The 18,937-nt window shown below is 37.0% G+C and overlaps 1 protein-coding gene across 4 annotated transcripts in view; it reads right to left on the bottom strand.

Annotated features, from left to right (window-relative positions):
- LOC123311467 (protein still life, isoforms C/SIF type 2-like) overlaps positions 1-10,398 on the bottom strand; it is a 68,372-nt gene extending 57,974 nt beyond the window's left edge. For all 4 annotated transcript variants that reach the window (XM_044895477.1, XM_044895478.1, XM_044895476.1 and 1 more), the window contains exon 1: positions 10,055-10,398. In XM_044895477.1, the coding sequence (XP_044751412.1) occupies positions 10,055-10,331 (277 nt within the window). In that variant the 5' untranslated portion in view covers positions 10,332-10,398. The remainder of the gene's footprint in view (positions 1-10,054) is intronic.
- Positions 10,399-18,937: the final 8,539 nt, after the last annotated feature.

The raw sequence follows: 18,937 nt of genomic DNA on the forward strand, positions 1-18,937 counted from the left end.
GAGTAGGTGCACGTTGTTGCTGCTTTCCGAAAACTTGAGCGTTACTGAAATATTTCGGCTCTCTATAACTTATATTTCTTTGAATAGTAATGGGTCTGCTAGGAAATTGCTGATTCGTAACAAAATTTTGTCGTTCGATGGGTACCATTGTGGAAAAGTTTTGACGAAATTTTGAAAAATTATTTGAATTATTTCTGTGATTACTATAATTCATGAATTTTCTGGAATTATTGATTACCGTTTGATTAGATTTTTGGCAATGTTTTATATTGTCTTCTTCAATTATGAATTGTAGTGCTTGAGATGAAGAATTAGGCCTCATAGCCCTAATAATAGGATCTCTTAAACCGGCTAAAAAGGTTTTTAAAGCTTGTTTTTGGAAAAAATCTCTTTTACTTGCTCTAATTCCAACTTCACATTTCAAATCAATATAATTACAAATTATATTTAATAATGTTATTACTTTTTCATAGAAGTCATGAGGAGATTTTCCGAAGTTTTGCCTCAGATTAACTAGATCTCATCTCGTTGATCACCGAAATGTAATAAAAGTGAATTTTTTATGTCGTTCCAATTACTGGTAGCTCCATGAATTGCGACAACTTCTTCCGCTTTGCCGTGAAGCTTATTCAAAATACCATTCAATATCAACACATTTTGGAAGTTATTTTGATTTTCAACATCAAAATAGTGATTCAAAATTGCTTCCGAAGCTTGAATGAACCTATGTAATTTATTCGGATTCCCATCGAAATCGGGAATGATGCTTAAATTTTTGATATCAAAGTTTTCAGGTACGTTAGGCATATTCAAAGTTGTATTATTACTATTAGGTGAAAGATTATTAAATAATTCTAACAAATCTGTCTCTAATTCAGAATTGGTTTCCGCTACAGAATCAATACTAGGATTAGAGGAGTCTGACATCAACGAATAAAAATACGCTCACCACCTTGTTATGATTATCCACAACTGCATTATCTTCTTCCTCCTAGAAGGATTTTTGACTGTAACTGCTGTGGGTAGGTTCTCGTTTCACCAAAAAGAGAACTCTTAAGTTTTTCACAATGAAAACTCCGTGAAACTCCGTCGACTGCGCCAGTTATATTTATTAAGGCAGGATAAGCGTTTTTAAAAAAAAGCTATATTTCATACAATACGTATACAGGGTGTCCGGGGAATAACTGTACATACTCTTACCAGATATAGAGTTGGACTAGCTGGTTACGGATTGACTATAAAAAATTAATTTCTGGATTTCCCTAGAAAGCTACAGGGTGATTTTCCAACTTCATGGAAATACTTAGATCATCATAAAATCCAAACTTATTGACGGATATTATTGAGACTTGGGAGGTTATTGACACATGCTAAGGTCAAGTCAGAAAGATATCAATTATTTCATTATTCCAGGGCCGGACTCATTAATATTCATTTAAAGTATTCAGGGCAAAAAAATCACTTTGTATTTCAAATTACAAATAATTGATTCGTTTTTTAGGAAGAAGCTAAATTATGCTCCAATTCTCGGTATCACTCAAAGTTGTCACATCAAGAATTATTTTTTTATGAATTTTTGAATTTGGATAAAGTTCGAAAATATAAATTTTTCACCATGAAGAGAATTGAAAATCTCATGTTTGAATATAAAATGCGAATGTATTAGTAGAAGATTAACAAAAAAGTTCAGAGCTTTAATAAGCACTTCAATAACGAAACAATAACAAATGAAAAAAACTAAAATACAGTAAAGAGTACCTAATAAAAATAAAAATAGTAACGAATGAATTGCTGAGTCAACGATATTTCAAAAGTGGTTCGAAATTAAAACCATCAGCTTGTATACATTTCTCTTGCCGAATTTTCAAATTGGATACAGCCTTTCGAATTCTGAAATATGCTTCTGTATACCCTATACACATCACCAATTTTTTTTTCAAAATACCTTCATTTACTCCCTCAAAGTGAAATCCGCGTCTGGGGTAGCCACCCAGTATATCAACAAATTATTATAGTCTTCTTCACCTTCAGTGACTTTTTTAAGAAAATTTATTATTTATTTTCGACCTGCACAAGATGACTATGTCCTGTTCAGGTAAATAAATTGCAATTTTCGAACATTATCCAAATTAAAAAATTCATAAAGAAATAATTGTTGATGTGACAACTTTGAGCGGTACCAAAAATTGAAGCATAATTTAGCTTCTTTCTAAAAAGCTAATCAATTATTTGTTATTCGAAATACAAAGTGTTTTCTTTACCCTGAATATTTTAAATGGAGATTAATGAGTCCGGCCCTGGAATAATGGAATAATTGATATATTTCTGACTCAACCTTAGCATGTGTCAAGAACCTCCTGAGTTTCAATAATATCCGTCAATAAGTTTGGATTTTATGATGGTCTAAGTATTTCCATGAAGTTGGAAAATCACCCTGTAGCTTTTCAGGAAAATCCAGAAATTAATTTTTTATAGTCAATCCCTAATCAGCTAGTCCAACTCTATCTCTGGTATGAGTATGTACAGTTACTGCCCGGACACCCTGTACATATACAGTGAAGGTTATGTCAAAACTGATTCAATGATGATAAAATTATAATTTATAACCTCGGTACACTTTCTTAGTTCTTGGAAAATGAGACGATGCTGAGATCGCACTTCCTGCGATCTTCCAACGAAGTTCATCGTTCTCGGATATATAACTCGCGTCAAAGGAAGCTGGTCACTGCCCTTGAATTTGGAAGTGACGTAGAATCCACCACTATAAACGCGACTGACGTCCAGTTTTACGTTCAATTTGATTAAAATAATCATTTTTCAAAATTTCAAGTGAAGATGGGTCACTTGTCAATTTTCAGATTTTTCCGACCACTTCAACCGCCTGACTGACGATGTTTCCACCATCGGGAAAGTCACTGACGCCCATTTTCACTAATAATAATGAATAATTTACATTATTACAAAGTTTCACGTGGAGATCAATCACTTTTTTTTGATATTTTTCCGGCGAGTTTCACCGCCTCCCACGCCCACGCCCACCACGGTCGCGCTGACTGACTTTCGATTTCGAGTACAGTAACAGTGCAACTCTCTAATTAATCACATTTGAGTTGCAGATAAATCACTAATAAAAAAGTGACACCACCTCCCGGACTATAAGAGTACAATCGTTATCTTATAATCTCACAATTGCAGCAGTCTACTGTCCGCCACGACACAGCATCAAAATAGAACAATTTGATGACTTCTTTTCTACGTTGGACTCTAAATTTATAGTAGGTGGAGACTTCAACAGCAAACATACCACATATGGCTCCCGGTTGACAACTCCAAAAGGAAGGCAACTAGTAAGTCTTGCAGAACAAAAAGGCTATTCCTTCTTATCGACAGGGTCACCCACTTATTGGCCAACCGACCCAAAGAAAATTCCTGACCTTCTGGATTTATTTGTTACTAATGGCATTTCTTCAACAAACATGGATGTAAAATCTAGTTTTGACCTGTCTTCAGATCACTCAGCAATAATAGCGACATTTAGCAGCTTTATTATCCACAGAAAACACACCACCAGGCAACACAATAGAAAAACAGATTGGGATAAGTATCGAACAAAAATTGAAAACGATTTACCTCGGGGAATAAGTCTCAAAACTCAGAAAGACATAGAAGAAGCACATTCAACAACGTGATCACTAAAGCTGTTGAGGAGACAACTCCAACAATAGCCCAGCCAAATAAAATCTACCACATCCCAACAGGAATCAAAGAACTTATAGCGCACAAAAGAAGAGCAAGAGCAATATGACATTCAACACATTCTCCAGTTGACAAGAACAACCTGAACCGAGTGACCAACCGACTGAAGGCTAAAATTAATGAGGCAAAAGAAGCATCCTTCTATGAATATGTTTCGAACCTGAACAGATTTGACAACTCCATTTGGAGACCAATAAAAAACCGCAAGAGGCCAATAATACACATTCCACCCTTACGTAAACAGTCAGATTCCAACTGTGCCAGAAGTGATGGAGAAAAAGCCGGACTTTTTGCAGACCATCTAGCCGAGGTATTTACTCCAAACAGCAATACTATGGACAGCGAAATCGACAGAGAACTACAGAAAACATCTGATAGAACAAGATTCATTAGACCTTTCAAATACTGCGAAGTAAAATCTGAAATTAACCACCTAAACGTAAAAAAAGCTTCTGGAGTGGATAAAATCAGTCCAAAAATGATCAAAGAGCTACCAGAAAGAGGAATTGCCCAACTCATGATTATATTCAACGCCATCATCAAGCAAAGCTACTGGCCAGAACACTTTAAAGCTGCGGAAATAATCATGATTCAAAAACCAGGAAAAGACCCAAACTGTGTTACCTCTTACCGTCCAATCAGCTTGCTACCTGTTGTCTCGAAAATTCTCGAAAAACTGGTCCTTCGAAGAATAAAGAATGACCCAAATACAGAAGAATGGATTCCACTTCATCAGTTTGGCTTCCGGTCAGAGCATTCGACAGTGCAGCAAGTCCACAGAGTCACTCAAGAGGTGAATAAAACACTTTAAGAAAAGAAATACTGTATATCAGTGTTTTTAGATGTCAGCCAAGCTTTTGATGAAGTTTGGCATCCTGGCTTGCTATTCAAAATAAAAAAGCTCCTACCATCAACCTAGTTCAATCTACTACAATCCTATATTACTGAAAGGAAATTCAGGGTCAAAGTAAACGACAACATCACAGACTATCTCCCTATAACATCTGGAGTTCCGCAAGGAAGTGTCCTGGGCCCTCTATTGTACTTGTTATACACAGCCGACCTACCAACACACAGAGAAACAACAACTGTTACATTCGTTGATGATACCGCTATATTAGCAAGCCATGACGATCCAAATATAGCTTCTCAAATGCTTCAGAACCACCTCCTAGAAATTAAAACATGGTCCAACAAGTGGAGAATAAAAATCAATGAGACAAAATCAGTACAAGTTAATTTCTCTCTTCGCAAGGAACAATGTCCTAGGATACCGGAATCCACATCTACAAAATACCTGGGCATGCATCTTGACAAACGACTCACCTGGAAAGAACATATAACCAAGAAAAGAAAACAAGTCGACTTAAAAGTCAAGGAGCTTTATTGGCTAATTGGTAAAAAATCAAAATTATCTCTGGAAAACAAACTCCTCATATACAAAACCATCATTAAACCCATTTGGACCTATGGAATTGAGCTCTGGGGATGTTCAAGTAAATCCAATGTCTCCATAATACAGATAAGCCAATCAAAAATTCTAAGAATGTTAACAAACGCACCCTGGTACGTTACGAACCAAACGCACCATACAGATCTAAAGATCCCATACGTGAAAGAAGTAATCCAGGACAGAAGTTGCAGACATCACGCAAAACTCGAAAGCCATCCTAACGCCCTAATCCGACCACTGACCTAACCCCAGATACCAGACGACTGAAGAGAAACTGGCCAGCAGATCTGAAGGATGCCTGAGGACCTATCACTGGATAAGACCTCATAACGCCACTTAGGAGCCTACAGCTCTGAACCAGCAAACAGGCCCATAGAATGAATACATTCTGATTGCTTGTATACGTACTATAATAAAAAAAAAAAATTTGGGATGTATTAAACTGAAATTACAGCACCATAGGATAAGTATAACTATCTCTCAGTTTATCGCTTCGAATTTTTTGTATCAACTTAGACTTGACATGTATTCAGAATCTCCGGAAAACCAAAGAACAACTGATATTTACCAGAATATTGTTGAAAGTATACATCAAGCAGCAAGAGGAGCTATTGGAAAGAAAAGAAAATTCAACAGTGCAAAAATATGGTGGAACGGTGAAATAGAAGAAATAATTGCACAAAAGAAGAAAGCTTATATGAAGTGGATCACAACAAGGCTACAGGAAGATCGGAATGCTTACAACGTTATGAACAGAGAAACACGAAATAAGATTAACAAAGCAAAGAACGAAATATGGGATGAAAAATGCCAAGAAATAGATACATACATAGGGGGAAGGAAATCTATAGAAGTGTGGAAGTTTATAAAAAATGTAAAATCAACAGGAAAGGAAAAATCCAACATAAGCGTAATCCGATAACAACAATGGATACAGCACTACACAGAATTACTTCAGGAACGACGTCCACAATACAGAGAAGAGGAGAACCCAATTTAAAATTCAAGGTGAGAAAATTGAAATTGATATGGAAATGGTGGTGGAGAATATAAAAGTTCTGAAACCGGGTAGATCCTGTGGACCAGAAGGGATATATGCGGAGCTCATCAAGAACGGTACTAAAAAACTTTTCCACCTGCTCACTACAATATTCAGCCGATACATAAACGGTGAGGATGTTCCAGATGCTTGGAAACCGGCTTATGTATCCTCAATCCATAAAAAAGGGAAAAAAAATGTATGCTCGAAAGGCTCGAAGGCATCTCAGTTACAAGTACGCCTAAGCAGACTATACGAAAGAGTTTTAAGAACCCTAATAGAAAAAAAAATTGACGAAGAGAACAATGTGGATTCAGAGCTGGAAGATCTTGCACGGACAATGTGTACTGTATGAAAGAGATAATTGAAAAAAGAAGTTCAGTTAACCTAGCAACACATATTTTATTCGTAGATCTAACCAAGGCTTATGATTCAATACCTTGGTGTTTGCTATGGGAAACACTACAGATAATAAATATAAATCAGACTTTGATTGGGGAATGGAAGAATCTATATTATGGCTCAACATCTAGAATTAAAATAGGAAACAAATTGTCAAGTCCATTTTATGTCAATAAGGGCTTACGACAGGTATGCACCATATCAACCACTTTATTTAAAGTATATATAAAAAATGCTTTAATGCAATGGAAGCGAAAATGTTCTGGGATAGGCATACCCCTGAATGATACAAACATTTACACTTTACAATTTGCGGATGATCAGGTGATAGTCGCAGGAGACAAAGAAGATCTGGAATACATGACACGCAAACTAAAAGAAATATATGAATATTGGGAATTAGACATGAACCTGGAAAAAACTGAATAACTTTGTATAGGAGACGACAAGAGTGTACTGGATATTGGGGGTGCAGAAGGCATACAACCTTGCGAGGAGTTCAAGTATTTGGGAGTGAAGTTCGAAGTTCGAAGTTCGGCACAGATGACAATGAGATAAGATCTAGAGTAACAGAGGCAAGAAAAGTGATTGGCTGTTTGAATGGAATATTGTGGAGCAAAAACATAAGTAGATCACGAAAGTTCAACATCTACAATACAATGATCAAAAGCCAACATATGGGTCCTAGACACGGAGACTGACAGAAATAAATAAGAAGAGGATAGAAGCTGCAGAGATGGATGCGTTGAGGAGATCGGCTAGAATATCAAGAATGCAAAGAATAAGAAACCAGGACGTACGTAATCAAATGGGAGTAGAAGGCACAATCATGGATGATATAGAGAGAAAACAACTGATCTGGTATGGACATGTGCAACGGATGGGACAAACATGATTACCGAAACAAATAAAGGACTGGATACCAAATATAAAAAGACGAAGAGGAATAAGACCAAAGAAAAACTGCTTGGAGGGAATACGAAAAGCAATGAGCGATCGAAACTTACAAATAGGACAATGGGAAGATCGCAAACATTGGAATCTAGGCATTATCGGGTATGTGGTCAATTTTTAAGTAAAACCAGCCAAAAATGCTATGGGTTAATCTTTACTTCTCAATATTTCGTTGACAGTTTTCAACTTCTTCAGGAGAATCTGTAAATTATTGGACGTGAAACTGTGAACAAGACAAACTACAAACGAATTACTTACAAGATGTACAAACATTGACTATTTCAAACCAAAAACGACATATTAGCAATGATAATCTCTTCGGAGATAAATATTAACAACAATTAGTCATCTTCATTACGCAGCAAGGTGAGATAATAATGTGCTGCACATACGTTTTTAAGAGAACAACGCTAGATATCAGTACCCTCTATGGGTTGACAATTATACTATTATAAATCATTCAAAATCTTACTATAAAAGACACTCATTTGGTCCGTGTCTGATTTGAAATTAATTGTGTGGTTTTTTTTTTAAATCTGTAACATCTCGAGGAATAGCCTATTTCTATAATTCGAATTCGTCTCTAACACTTTTACATATTCCATCCCAAATTCGAAACTGTGTCCCGTTTCCTGGCAGTGCTTAACAACAGCACTTGAGTTCTTCCCGATGCGGCAACCACTTCTGTGTTGAGTGATTCTTCGTTTTAACCATTGTTGCGTTTGGCCCACGTAACAACCATCACAATGCTGACATGAAATCTTATACACTGGATCTGTGCAAAATTCCTTTGGCGTCTTTTCTTTTGTCTTCGAGAACAGGTCCCCTAATTTTGTCAAATAATATTTGAGAAGTTAGATGTCCTCGAATTTACTCAAAACCCTGTAAGATTAGGCGTCATATTTTTGAGGAATGGAATTTTCGTGAATTTAAAATTGTTTTATTGTATATTACTTGTTGCCGACCTTAATTTCCTATTATGTATCAATCTATTAGAAATATATTTAGGGTAACCGTTAACAAAAAAAAATATCAAACAAACTATACAAACAAACAATTTTGAATTCAAGAAAATTTCATTCGTTAAAAATTTGATGCCCAATCTCACAGGAGTTTTAAGTAAATTCGAGCCAAATATAATTTGACAAAAGTAGGGGACTCGAGAACTAAAGAAAAGACGCCAAAGGAATTTTGCACAGATGCAGTGTATAAGATTTCATGTCAGCATTGTGATGGTTGTTACGTGGCGTGGTCCAAACGCAACAATGGTTAAAACAAGGAATCACTCAACACAGAAGTGATTGCCGCATCGGGAAGAACTCATGTGCTGTTGTTAAGCACTGCCAGGAAACGGGACACAGTTTCGAATTTGGGATGGAAAATGTAAGAGTGTTGGAAACAAATTTGAATTATAGGAATAGGTTATTCCTCGAGATTTTACAAATTAAAAAACAACCTAATACACTTAATTTTAAATCAGACATGGACCAAATGAGTGTCACTGTATATACAGTTCTACAAGCTCTATGACAAACTTTGACAGATGGTAGCTATGATTATTCTGACCATTTTTTTCCTATGAGTATATCCGATTCGTTTTTGTTTAAAAGATACAAGCATTTGAAAAATCATATTTTTATGTTGAAGTCATAACAATAAATGGAAATTTTGAGGATAAATTGTTCAAAATGTCTACCTTCGGCTTGAATGTAATCTTCACATTGACGAACTAAAGATGCCGTAACGCGGCGGATCAGATTTGGGTTGTTTCGTATTTTGTTTGCTGCATCTTGAATTCTATCAAGTATGTATAATTGTTGATGAGATTGGATTTCAACATAATGAACAAGCTGCTTTCACGTGTCCCCATAAATAAAATTTAAGGGATTCAAGTCATTCGAACGCGATGTACCATTGTATTGGTCCTCCTTGACCTATTCATTTATTCAGCCAACTGACTACTCCTTCTACGTGGTAGTGCACCATCGTGCTGATACCACATATTTCAAACAATGCTGAGCTCTAAGTAATCAATGAAGTCAAAAAGGATGTGCTCCAAAAATTTTTATACAAATCTGCATTCAAACAATCGTTTACTGGCATCAAATCGTTTTTAGAAATCCTATCTAAAATGTTTACGCTGAAACGTTGCTGAAATCGTCTTTGTCTAATGGTATATGGGTTCTGCAGTGCCAATACATGTTCATTTATGGTTATTGTTGATACCATTCTCAGTGGAACAAGTGTCAAAAAAGTAAATAAAAAACCGATATTGTCGTCCTACTTAATCAAAACAGGAAAAAAAATTCAAATGCTTGTAACTCCTAAACAAAAACTAATCGGATCTACGTTCATAGGAAAAAAAATGTTCAAAAGAATTACAGCTACCTTCTGTCGAAGTTTGTCATAGAGCTTGTAGAACACCCTATATAGTGAAATTAGTGCCTCACCTGGTGCGTCTGTGATAGTCTTACTCCTCCTTCTAAAGTTCCGTGTATTTTCATCACCATCTTGGTTTAATTGATCGTAATCTATATTTCCAGCAGAGTGCCGTTGAGTGGGTTTGGATTTTTTCACTTTTCCTAAAGTATGGGATCCTCCGGCAATAACGATAGTATGTCTAGCAGTTGGTCTTTCGAGAGTATGACTGCTTAAACCTTCCGCTTTGTGTCCAGTCACTAGAAGAATGCCAGGTCCACTTCCTGGTTTTGTAGAAGGAATTGACATGTTTCTCACTGATTCTCTGATAATTTGACGTATTGTTTTCAGGAAGGCATTCCTGAAATCCGCCGTGCTAAAAGAGAAATGGAATAGGTTATATAAGAATGACTAATTTTTTTTAGAATTATTCTTGAAAGATCCATTTAATAGTGTTCGAATGCACATCTTTCTTCTTCTATTGAAGAATCAAGAGCTTCGCTACACGTTCATGTCGTGTGCATTAGAATCGAAGGACTGAAACAAAAAAAATTCTACAGAAAGAGTATTTGTACATTGTTGTCATCCTGTAGATTAATGACTTATTGTAAAACCATATTTGCTCAAGTCAGCCTTTCAAAAAATATATATAAGAATGAGTAAGGCGCTATCAGTTCATTTCGGATTCTCAGTTCAGATCATACAGTTCATTTTTTCAGTAGTCGTTGAGGTTGAAGATTGTTTCTACAGGGTGTTTCATCGACAACTTATCGATGTCGAATTCGATGAGGCGTTGTCGGCAATCTAATTACATCCGACAGTTTGCGTGTTAACAAGATGTACATACAGAGAATACTGATCATCTTTGGTACAGATTTTCAACTATTCGACTTAAAGATAAGGCAGGAAAAAAGGGGAAAAACGGGATTATTGTCGAGTCGTGCGCTTGTCGTGAGCTTGTGGTACACTGATACACTGATCCACCTACACAAAAACAGATTGTCTTAGCAGAGAAAACATTTCTCACTTCGCTTTCCCTGGAGTTTCCCTTGAGCAGAATGACGTGCGGGCAAATGAAATCTACTGAATCTCAGATTTTCTGCTCTTTTCAAATATCTCCATCAAATCCAAAAATTTTGAATCCCAGCTTGGAAGATGTCCCATATTTTTCAATAACGGACCTGAAATTTTTTTGGAATTCACTGTGCAAGTGAATCATATATTCCAATTATCAACCGACTATACTGGTTGGTTCAAAAGTTATCACAAATTGAAATTTTAGGTGAATACATGAAGCACCCTGTCTCTCAGTCATGGAATTGATTAGACCTATCATATATGGGTTTTTCGGACTCACCTAGTGTAGTTCTAGCTGGTTACTGTATGTTCAATTACCAATGAAACACCCTGTATATTTATTTTTATGACTTCCAAATGCATCACCTTGAAGTAGTAGTATTTTTATTCGTAAAAAAGTGACATATCTACCAGTGAAACCAGATCAATTATCAGAGTGGTTATAACTGCAGGTCTTAGGTAGCTTTATCTGCTGACAGCGACCCTATTTTTTCTTATACTTGTGTTCCGTGTGTTTCGACAGTAATACAACATAAAAATTGGTGCCAGCGGTTTGATACGTGGAGGAGGGCCAGACGGATACCTAAAGCAGCAAAAGTCAGCAAAATACCTAAAAGAGCAAGATACCTGAAGGAAAACCAACACGATACCTAAAGAGGAGCGTACAAGGACCAGCAGGATAACTACTGGACTGCAGTCACCGTGTTTCTTCTGTTTGGTGAAGTACAGTGAATAGTTCAGTGTCACTCGGTGGAGAAGATCACATCTTGACCGCCCCTTCATGATCATAGCTTTTAATGGGAAAAAAACAAAGCAACAAGACAAATCTACTTCCCCCTTCTAAGACTGGATCTGAAGATTCACCAGACTAACAAAGTCTATGCAGATGAATTCACCTATGTTAATATTTTTTCGAATATAGAAAAAACTTTCAATTCGGAGTCAATTATGAGAGGCTTCCGGATAATACTTTATATCCAGACACCTACCTCATCATTCCCATCTCATTAATTTATCTGTCAGTAATGGCGTATTTTCGAGTCTTTTAAAGACTGCGATGGTTATTCCTGTTGTGAAGAAGAAAAATGACATGCATAACATTTACAACTATGTACTGTCCTATATTTGTGCTCAGTTTCATGATGGACTTTTTCGCATTTTGGCAGCTCCTTGCCTTTGCTTGCGCACCATTGGGGCTATCAGTGAAAATCGGTGAAAACCCCGTCACAGAATACAATAGAGAGCCGGGGTAGACTTCGAACATCAGTGGAGATGGGTATCTTTGAAGACTGGGATGAAAGCGTCTTCTGAGTCTCTGCTTTTCAACGGTTTTAAGTGTTGAAAATAGTGCTAACCTCTCCTTACTGAAAACCTGGTTTAAACTGGATCTTAGACTAAACTCCTATTGGCAATATACGGCTACAAAAATAACATAGAGTTCTTCATTTCACTTGAATCCAATAATTTACAATTATTCACAAAAATAATGTACAACGATCGGATATCACCTCGCGGAACTTGTACGTGAGCAGTTAAGAAATGAAGGTATAAATCAGCTGGAGTTAATTCAAATTTAAAAACCAGGCAAGTAACTCCACTTCCAGTCGTGGATCGGTAACAGCTGTTGCAGTGGCGGCTCGTGATCTAGTTCACTAGGAGGCTACTTTTAGAATAATAACAAAAATATGAAATTTTAAAACCAGTTTACCGCAAAATTTGATGCAATTCATAATTCTTTTTGAAACATACCTGTTCTTATCTACTTGCTCGTTCTGCTTGATAATATTATGCCGGTAAGCTGAATCTAATTGAGCCGCGATATTAGTCGTACCCAAAAAACCTAATTCTTTCGAACAATTCACATGCTTGGCAGATAGCTCATGCTTCTCAATTTTTTCATTAAGGTGCTTCAAATCTCTAAATCCTGCCCTTCCCCACACGTTATCACTTCAAGCGGAGTTTAATAATAAGCAAGGAAAGCAAAACAACGCATTCACAGTATCACAGCCACACATATATATATATATATATATATATTTTTTTTTTTTTTTTCACACTGAATCGTGGTTTCCGTGTTACCCGGGCGCGAACGCCAAGAGCAATTCCGTGTGCTAGTAGGGATAAATTATTTTCCGTATGATGTTGACGGTTCCCAAAATAACAGCTTTCTGCATCCACATGATAGTATTCCTTGGTAGGTCTAGTTCTTGTAGGTGTAGGGTGGTCTTTTTATGAACGAGACCATTAACGCTTATTATCAAGGGCATTATGGTGACAGTTTTTAGTCTCCATATGTCTTTCATTTGCTGTGCCAGCGCCTCGTACTTTGTTATTTTCTCGGCACAGCTTTTGGCTAGGTTGTTATCTTGTGGCACAGCGAAGTCAACAATCAAGGCAGTCTTTCGCTGCTTGTCCCACACTACCATGTCCGGTCTATTGTGTTCCACACCTCGATCGGTCACAATTGTGAGGTCCCAGTATATTTTATAATGTTCGTTCTCCACTATTGTCTGGGGTGAGTAAATGTGGTGAGGCACGAAATGTTGAGCAAGTTGTTTTTGAAGGCACAGCAGTTGATGGACGACCTTACCCATATTGTTATGCCTGACGAGATATCTGGTTCCCGCTATTGCCGAACATCCTGAGGAAAGGTGCTGGATTGTTTCCTCGGCGGCATGGCACATCCTACATTCGGTAGTATCAACTTGTTGTTGCATTATGTATTTCACATATGTTCTGGTTGGAATAACTTGGTCCTGGATTGCCAGGACTGTTCCTTCGGTTTCGGGGAAGAGATAGCCTTGTATCAGGTAAGCATGAGAGCTCTGGTGATCTACCTCTGGCTGATTTAAGCTGGTGAAAAACCTGCCATGTAAGGGTTTGGATCTCCATCTTTGTTTTAATTTTTCAGGTAGATATTCTCCTGTGTCGTTCTCATCGATTATTTCGTTGTACTGGGCAGAAATCCATTGGTGTACAGGTAAGTTGTTTTTCCTGAAGTATTCTTTCATTTTTCTTTCTTCTCTTCGGCAGATCTGTTCCAGGTTACCGAGTCCACGTCCGCCATCTTTACGTGGTAAGTATAGCCTTTCTATTGCCGATTTCGGGTGCAGCATACCGCGTTGAGTAAATGATGTTCGTATTCTTCTATCGAGTTTTTCTAAATCTGTTTTGGACCAATTGAGAATTCCAGCAGTGTAAGCGAACGTGGGGATCGCCCAGATGTTTATAGCTGTGATTTTATTTTTCGCTGACAGTTGCGAATTGATTATTTTCTTGACTCTCCTGATGAGTTCCTGTTCAGCATTATTTTTGTTTTTCTCATACACTTGTCTTGAGAATCGTCTTGTGTAAGAAGTTTTTGGAGTTTTTTCTGCCTGGGTTAAATTTAAATCGGGAGTCGCGGTCTAGCCAGCAGTTTGATACGGCTTTTTTCCGACAGCGAAAGCCTCGCGAAATCAGTTTTTAAAATATTTTGAACACTACTGCCCGCCATGATTTCAAAACGTAAACAAACACGAACACACGCTAGGTTGTCAATGCGCTAACGGCTAGAGTGAAGCGGATAGGGGCGACTTTTATCGTAGCCCTTTTACTCGTTAAAACGACCGACACGAAGAGTTGCGGGTGGAGCCGAATGACTGTCCGAATGCAAGAAATCGGGGCTATACGATTCATCGCCCCTGTAGGGACGGACTGCTAGATTATTTATTTATTTATTTATTTGACATTGGGAACACAAACAGGTCAATGACCCATAAACAGTATCCACAAAGTACAAAGATGAAAATAAAAATCAGCGACAAAAAAATCAACCAAAGACAACAACAAAAAATCACTGCATCAAAAAATGTTTCTTCAGTTGAAGCTTGATGTTAGCACAATGAAATACATCGATAATTCGTAGCTCATTGCAGGCTCGGAACATTCTAATCAACGGAGAGTTTTTAGATGCATTTGTCCTTCTAAATGGTACATGGAAAATTTCAAAAGATCTTAAATTAACATTTGGAACATTAATGTTTACCTCCCGCAATAAATCCGGTACCTGCAACTCACCACTTACAATTTTCCTCAACAAAACTACATCGCCTATGCAGCGTCTATTTTCAAGCGAAATCAAGTTAAAATGTTTTCTGGCCATATAATAAAAATTGACATTATCTCCTGAAGCAGAAAATTTACTTCTATAACTTAAATATTTCAGCAACTTATTTTGTATTCTTTCGATTCGTTCTATATAAATCCTATATTGCGGGTTCCAAACAACCGAAGCGAAATTTAGTACGCTAAAAGCGTAGGCATAGTAAATACTGAGAACCGGCTTGATACCTCTAAAAACCCTACACCCCCTAAACAGAAATCCTAACATTCTACTGGCGGAATTGACAGTACTGTCGATATGAAATGAGAAAGTTAACTTTCCATCCAGAATTACGCCCAAATCCCTGATGTGATCAACTCTCTCCAGTGTCGCCTGATCAATACTATATTGAAAACGAATAGGGGCTTTATTACGTGTGAATGTAATTGTTTTACATTTAGAAATGTTTAAAAATAAATTGTGCAAGCGACAAAACTCCGAGAACCTCTCCAGCTCCCCTTGTATGATCATACAGTCCTCTATAGATCTGACAACGTAGAAAATTTTCAAATCGTCCGCATAGAGAAGCACTCTACATCTATGAAAAACGGAAATAATATTATTGATATATATCAAGAAAAATAAAGGTCCGAGATGAGAGCCTTGTGGCACACCAGATGGACATGTGAACTCAGCCGACCTACTTCCATCCACAGAAACGAATTGCACTCTATCAGTCAGATAGGATTCGCACCAGTGCAAAAGACTACCTCCCACACCGACCTCAGAAAGACGACGACTGAGAATTCTATGTGAAATTTTGTCAAATGCCTTACTGAAGTCGGTGTAAACAGCGTCAACCTGCAAACGCTCATCCATTGCCCCCTCCAAAACGTTCATGAATAACAAAAGGTTAGTCTCTATGGACTTTCCCTTCAAAAACCCGTGCTGTTCTGGGATTATCTGATTTTTCACTAAATTGTATAGATGAGCATAAACAAGTTTTTCAAGGAGTTTGGAAAAGACGCATAATTTGCTTATGGGGCGGTAATTTTCAATAATAGATCTATCGCCACCCTTGAAAATTGGGACAACCGATGCAATCCTCCAGCGCCGAGGGAATCTGCCCGTGCGGAGGGAGAGATTGAAAATATGTTCAAGTGGAAAGCATAAAGCAGGACAACTTCGTACGAAGTATGATGGAATACCATCAGATCCGGCACCTTTACTTTGATTAAGGGACCTTAAAGATTTTTCGATTTCCTTAGCAGTTATGACAATGTTTGAAAGGTAAGCAGGAGAATCAGCCACAGTAGAGTCAATACTGTTGGGTGAATTTAATGGATCAACAAAAACACTACTGAAATACTGAGCAAAACTGTTACAGATGTCTACTCCGCCCGTGCTAACTTCATCTTTATATAGCATCGAAGAGGGAAGCCTGCCATGTCTACTTTTGGCTGATGCAACATTGAAAAAAAGCTTGGGATTATTGGGCAGTTCATCTTCCACAAACTTAATATATTTAGAATAATCACTTTTGATCAAGATCTTCGACAATGCTCTGAGACGCCGAAACTCTAGTAAATCTTTTGTATTATTATAGATCTTCAATTTTTTATGGATTTTATTCTTTTTCTTCACTAACTTTATGGTGTGTTTAGAAAAATATGAGGGAAACCTAGAATTAATGTACTTCTTTGGAACGAAGTCCTCAAGTATACCATAAAATATGTCTAGATCAGAATCAACGTCTCCACTACAAAGCAATTCAGGCCACGGTACGGAAGACAATTTATTGTTTATGCTATCGTAATTGCCTTTTTTGAAATGATAAATACAAGTACTTGATTTGGAAAGATATTTAATATTTAATTGTAGCATAAACTCTAATGAAGGATGGTGCTTGTCTTCTCCCACCAATGGACTGTTACATGGAGTAACCTGAGACAAAAGAAACTGATTACACAAGACCAAGTCCAAGATTCTACCATTAGTGTTGTTGACACTATTGAACTGCATCAGCTCACATACTGAGAGTGCATCTATGAGATCAGAATATTTTGCCTCTACATTATTTGGTTCAAAGTATGAATCGTTGGCATCTGGATTGCCTATCCACCTAATGGAGGAACAATTAAAATCTCCGCACACAACAACCACATCACGTTCTATATTATTCTTTAGGGCAGTTAACTTTGAAGAAAAACCAGCACTGACACCAGAATCTCCAGGAGGCAGGTAGAAGCAGCACAGAAAAATTCTAGTGGATCCAATCATTATCTTAACCCACAGATCCTCCCTTATGATTGAAATAAACAAAACTGAAGGAGTCGCATGAAAGTCATACATTAATAAATTATTATATAAATAACCGTGGAATGTAATATTTTCATTTAAAATCGTATGGGAAGGTAAATCACATAAAAGGGTTGATTTCTTGTGATTTCTTGTATGGGGGGCTGTAGCCCTATAGCCCTCACAGACCAGCCGCCACTGAGCTGTTGGTACCTTGATCAAACTGCAGTGCGTCCTCACTCTCTCTGTCTCTTCGGGATGGCTGCTTGTCAAATAGCGACCATAGAGTCCGTTAACTGAAGTTGACGGCGTAGATGTATCACTTCTGTGATCGGTTAACCTAACCCTTTCTGCCCCGTGGCAAATGCCATCACACTCATTACAGATTTATAGGTACAGTTGGCAGGCATAGTTGCTCGAATCACTACCTGAGAATTTTACTGTAGAGATTTTAGATGACAAATATTTCGATCATTTCTGCATCAGTGGTGTTCTATTCTTGCGAGAGGCGATTATTGTTCACTCTATAAGCACAGATTTAGATAACCTAAAGGACGTTTGCTGAGATCCTATAATTCTGCATTTTATAGAAGTTCAGGTGTTTTCTTAAATAACAATAACAACAATAACAACAACTTTATTCTCAGAATTTTCAACACAAATATACAAAAAAAAGAGATACCGTCAACAATAGAAAACAAAAACAAATTATACTATAGTGTTCACATAGGAATAGTTTAAAAATTCTGAAATCGAGTAAGGTTCGATATCTATAATTAAATTTGTGAGTTCTTTTTTGAATTTGGCGAAATTCACCATATTCAAAATATTCTGAGGTACAGTATTATAGAATTTTATACACATATGCTTAGTATTTTTTTCAGTTAGAGTCCTTTTATGTATTATGTTTGGAAAGAAAAAGGGTACAGTACGTCTTGTGTTATTATGATTTTTTAAATCCTCAAAATAATGTGGATTTTTTTTCATAAAAAGTATGCTTTCCAGAACGTATAGTCCATAAAAAGTGAGAATTCCATTCTGTCTGAAATGCCCTCTGTAAGCTTCTCTAAATTTCAGTCCAAGCATAGATCTTAAAGCGTATTTTTGAATAACAAATAATTTACAGCCATCAGAACCATTACCCCAAATCACTATTCCATACCTAAGTATGGAATCGAAACTTGAGAAATAGATGGATCTTAAAAGTTGCCTGTCTACACGTCGGGATAACACCCTTATCATATACAGAGCACTATTTAGTTTTTTACTCAATTGATGTATATGTTCGGACCAATTCAATTTATTATCGACATGAACTCCCAAGAATTTGGTGGATTGTGCTATTTCAACGAGTATTATTGAAATGGATATTTTCTGGAAAATTTTCCATAGATCTATTAGTCCTGAACATAATGCACTCAGTTTTATCCACATTGAGAAGGAGCCCGTTTCGACT

Source organism: Coccinella septempunctata, chromosome 4 (assembly GCF_907165205.1).
Source record: "Coccinella septempunctata chromosome 4, icCocSept1.1, whole genome shotgun sequence".
NCBI lineage: Eukaryota > Metazoa > Arthropoda > Insecta > Coleoptera > Coccinellidae > Coccinella > Coccinella septempunctata.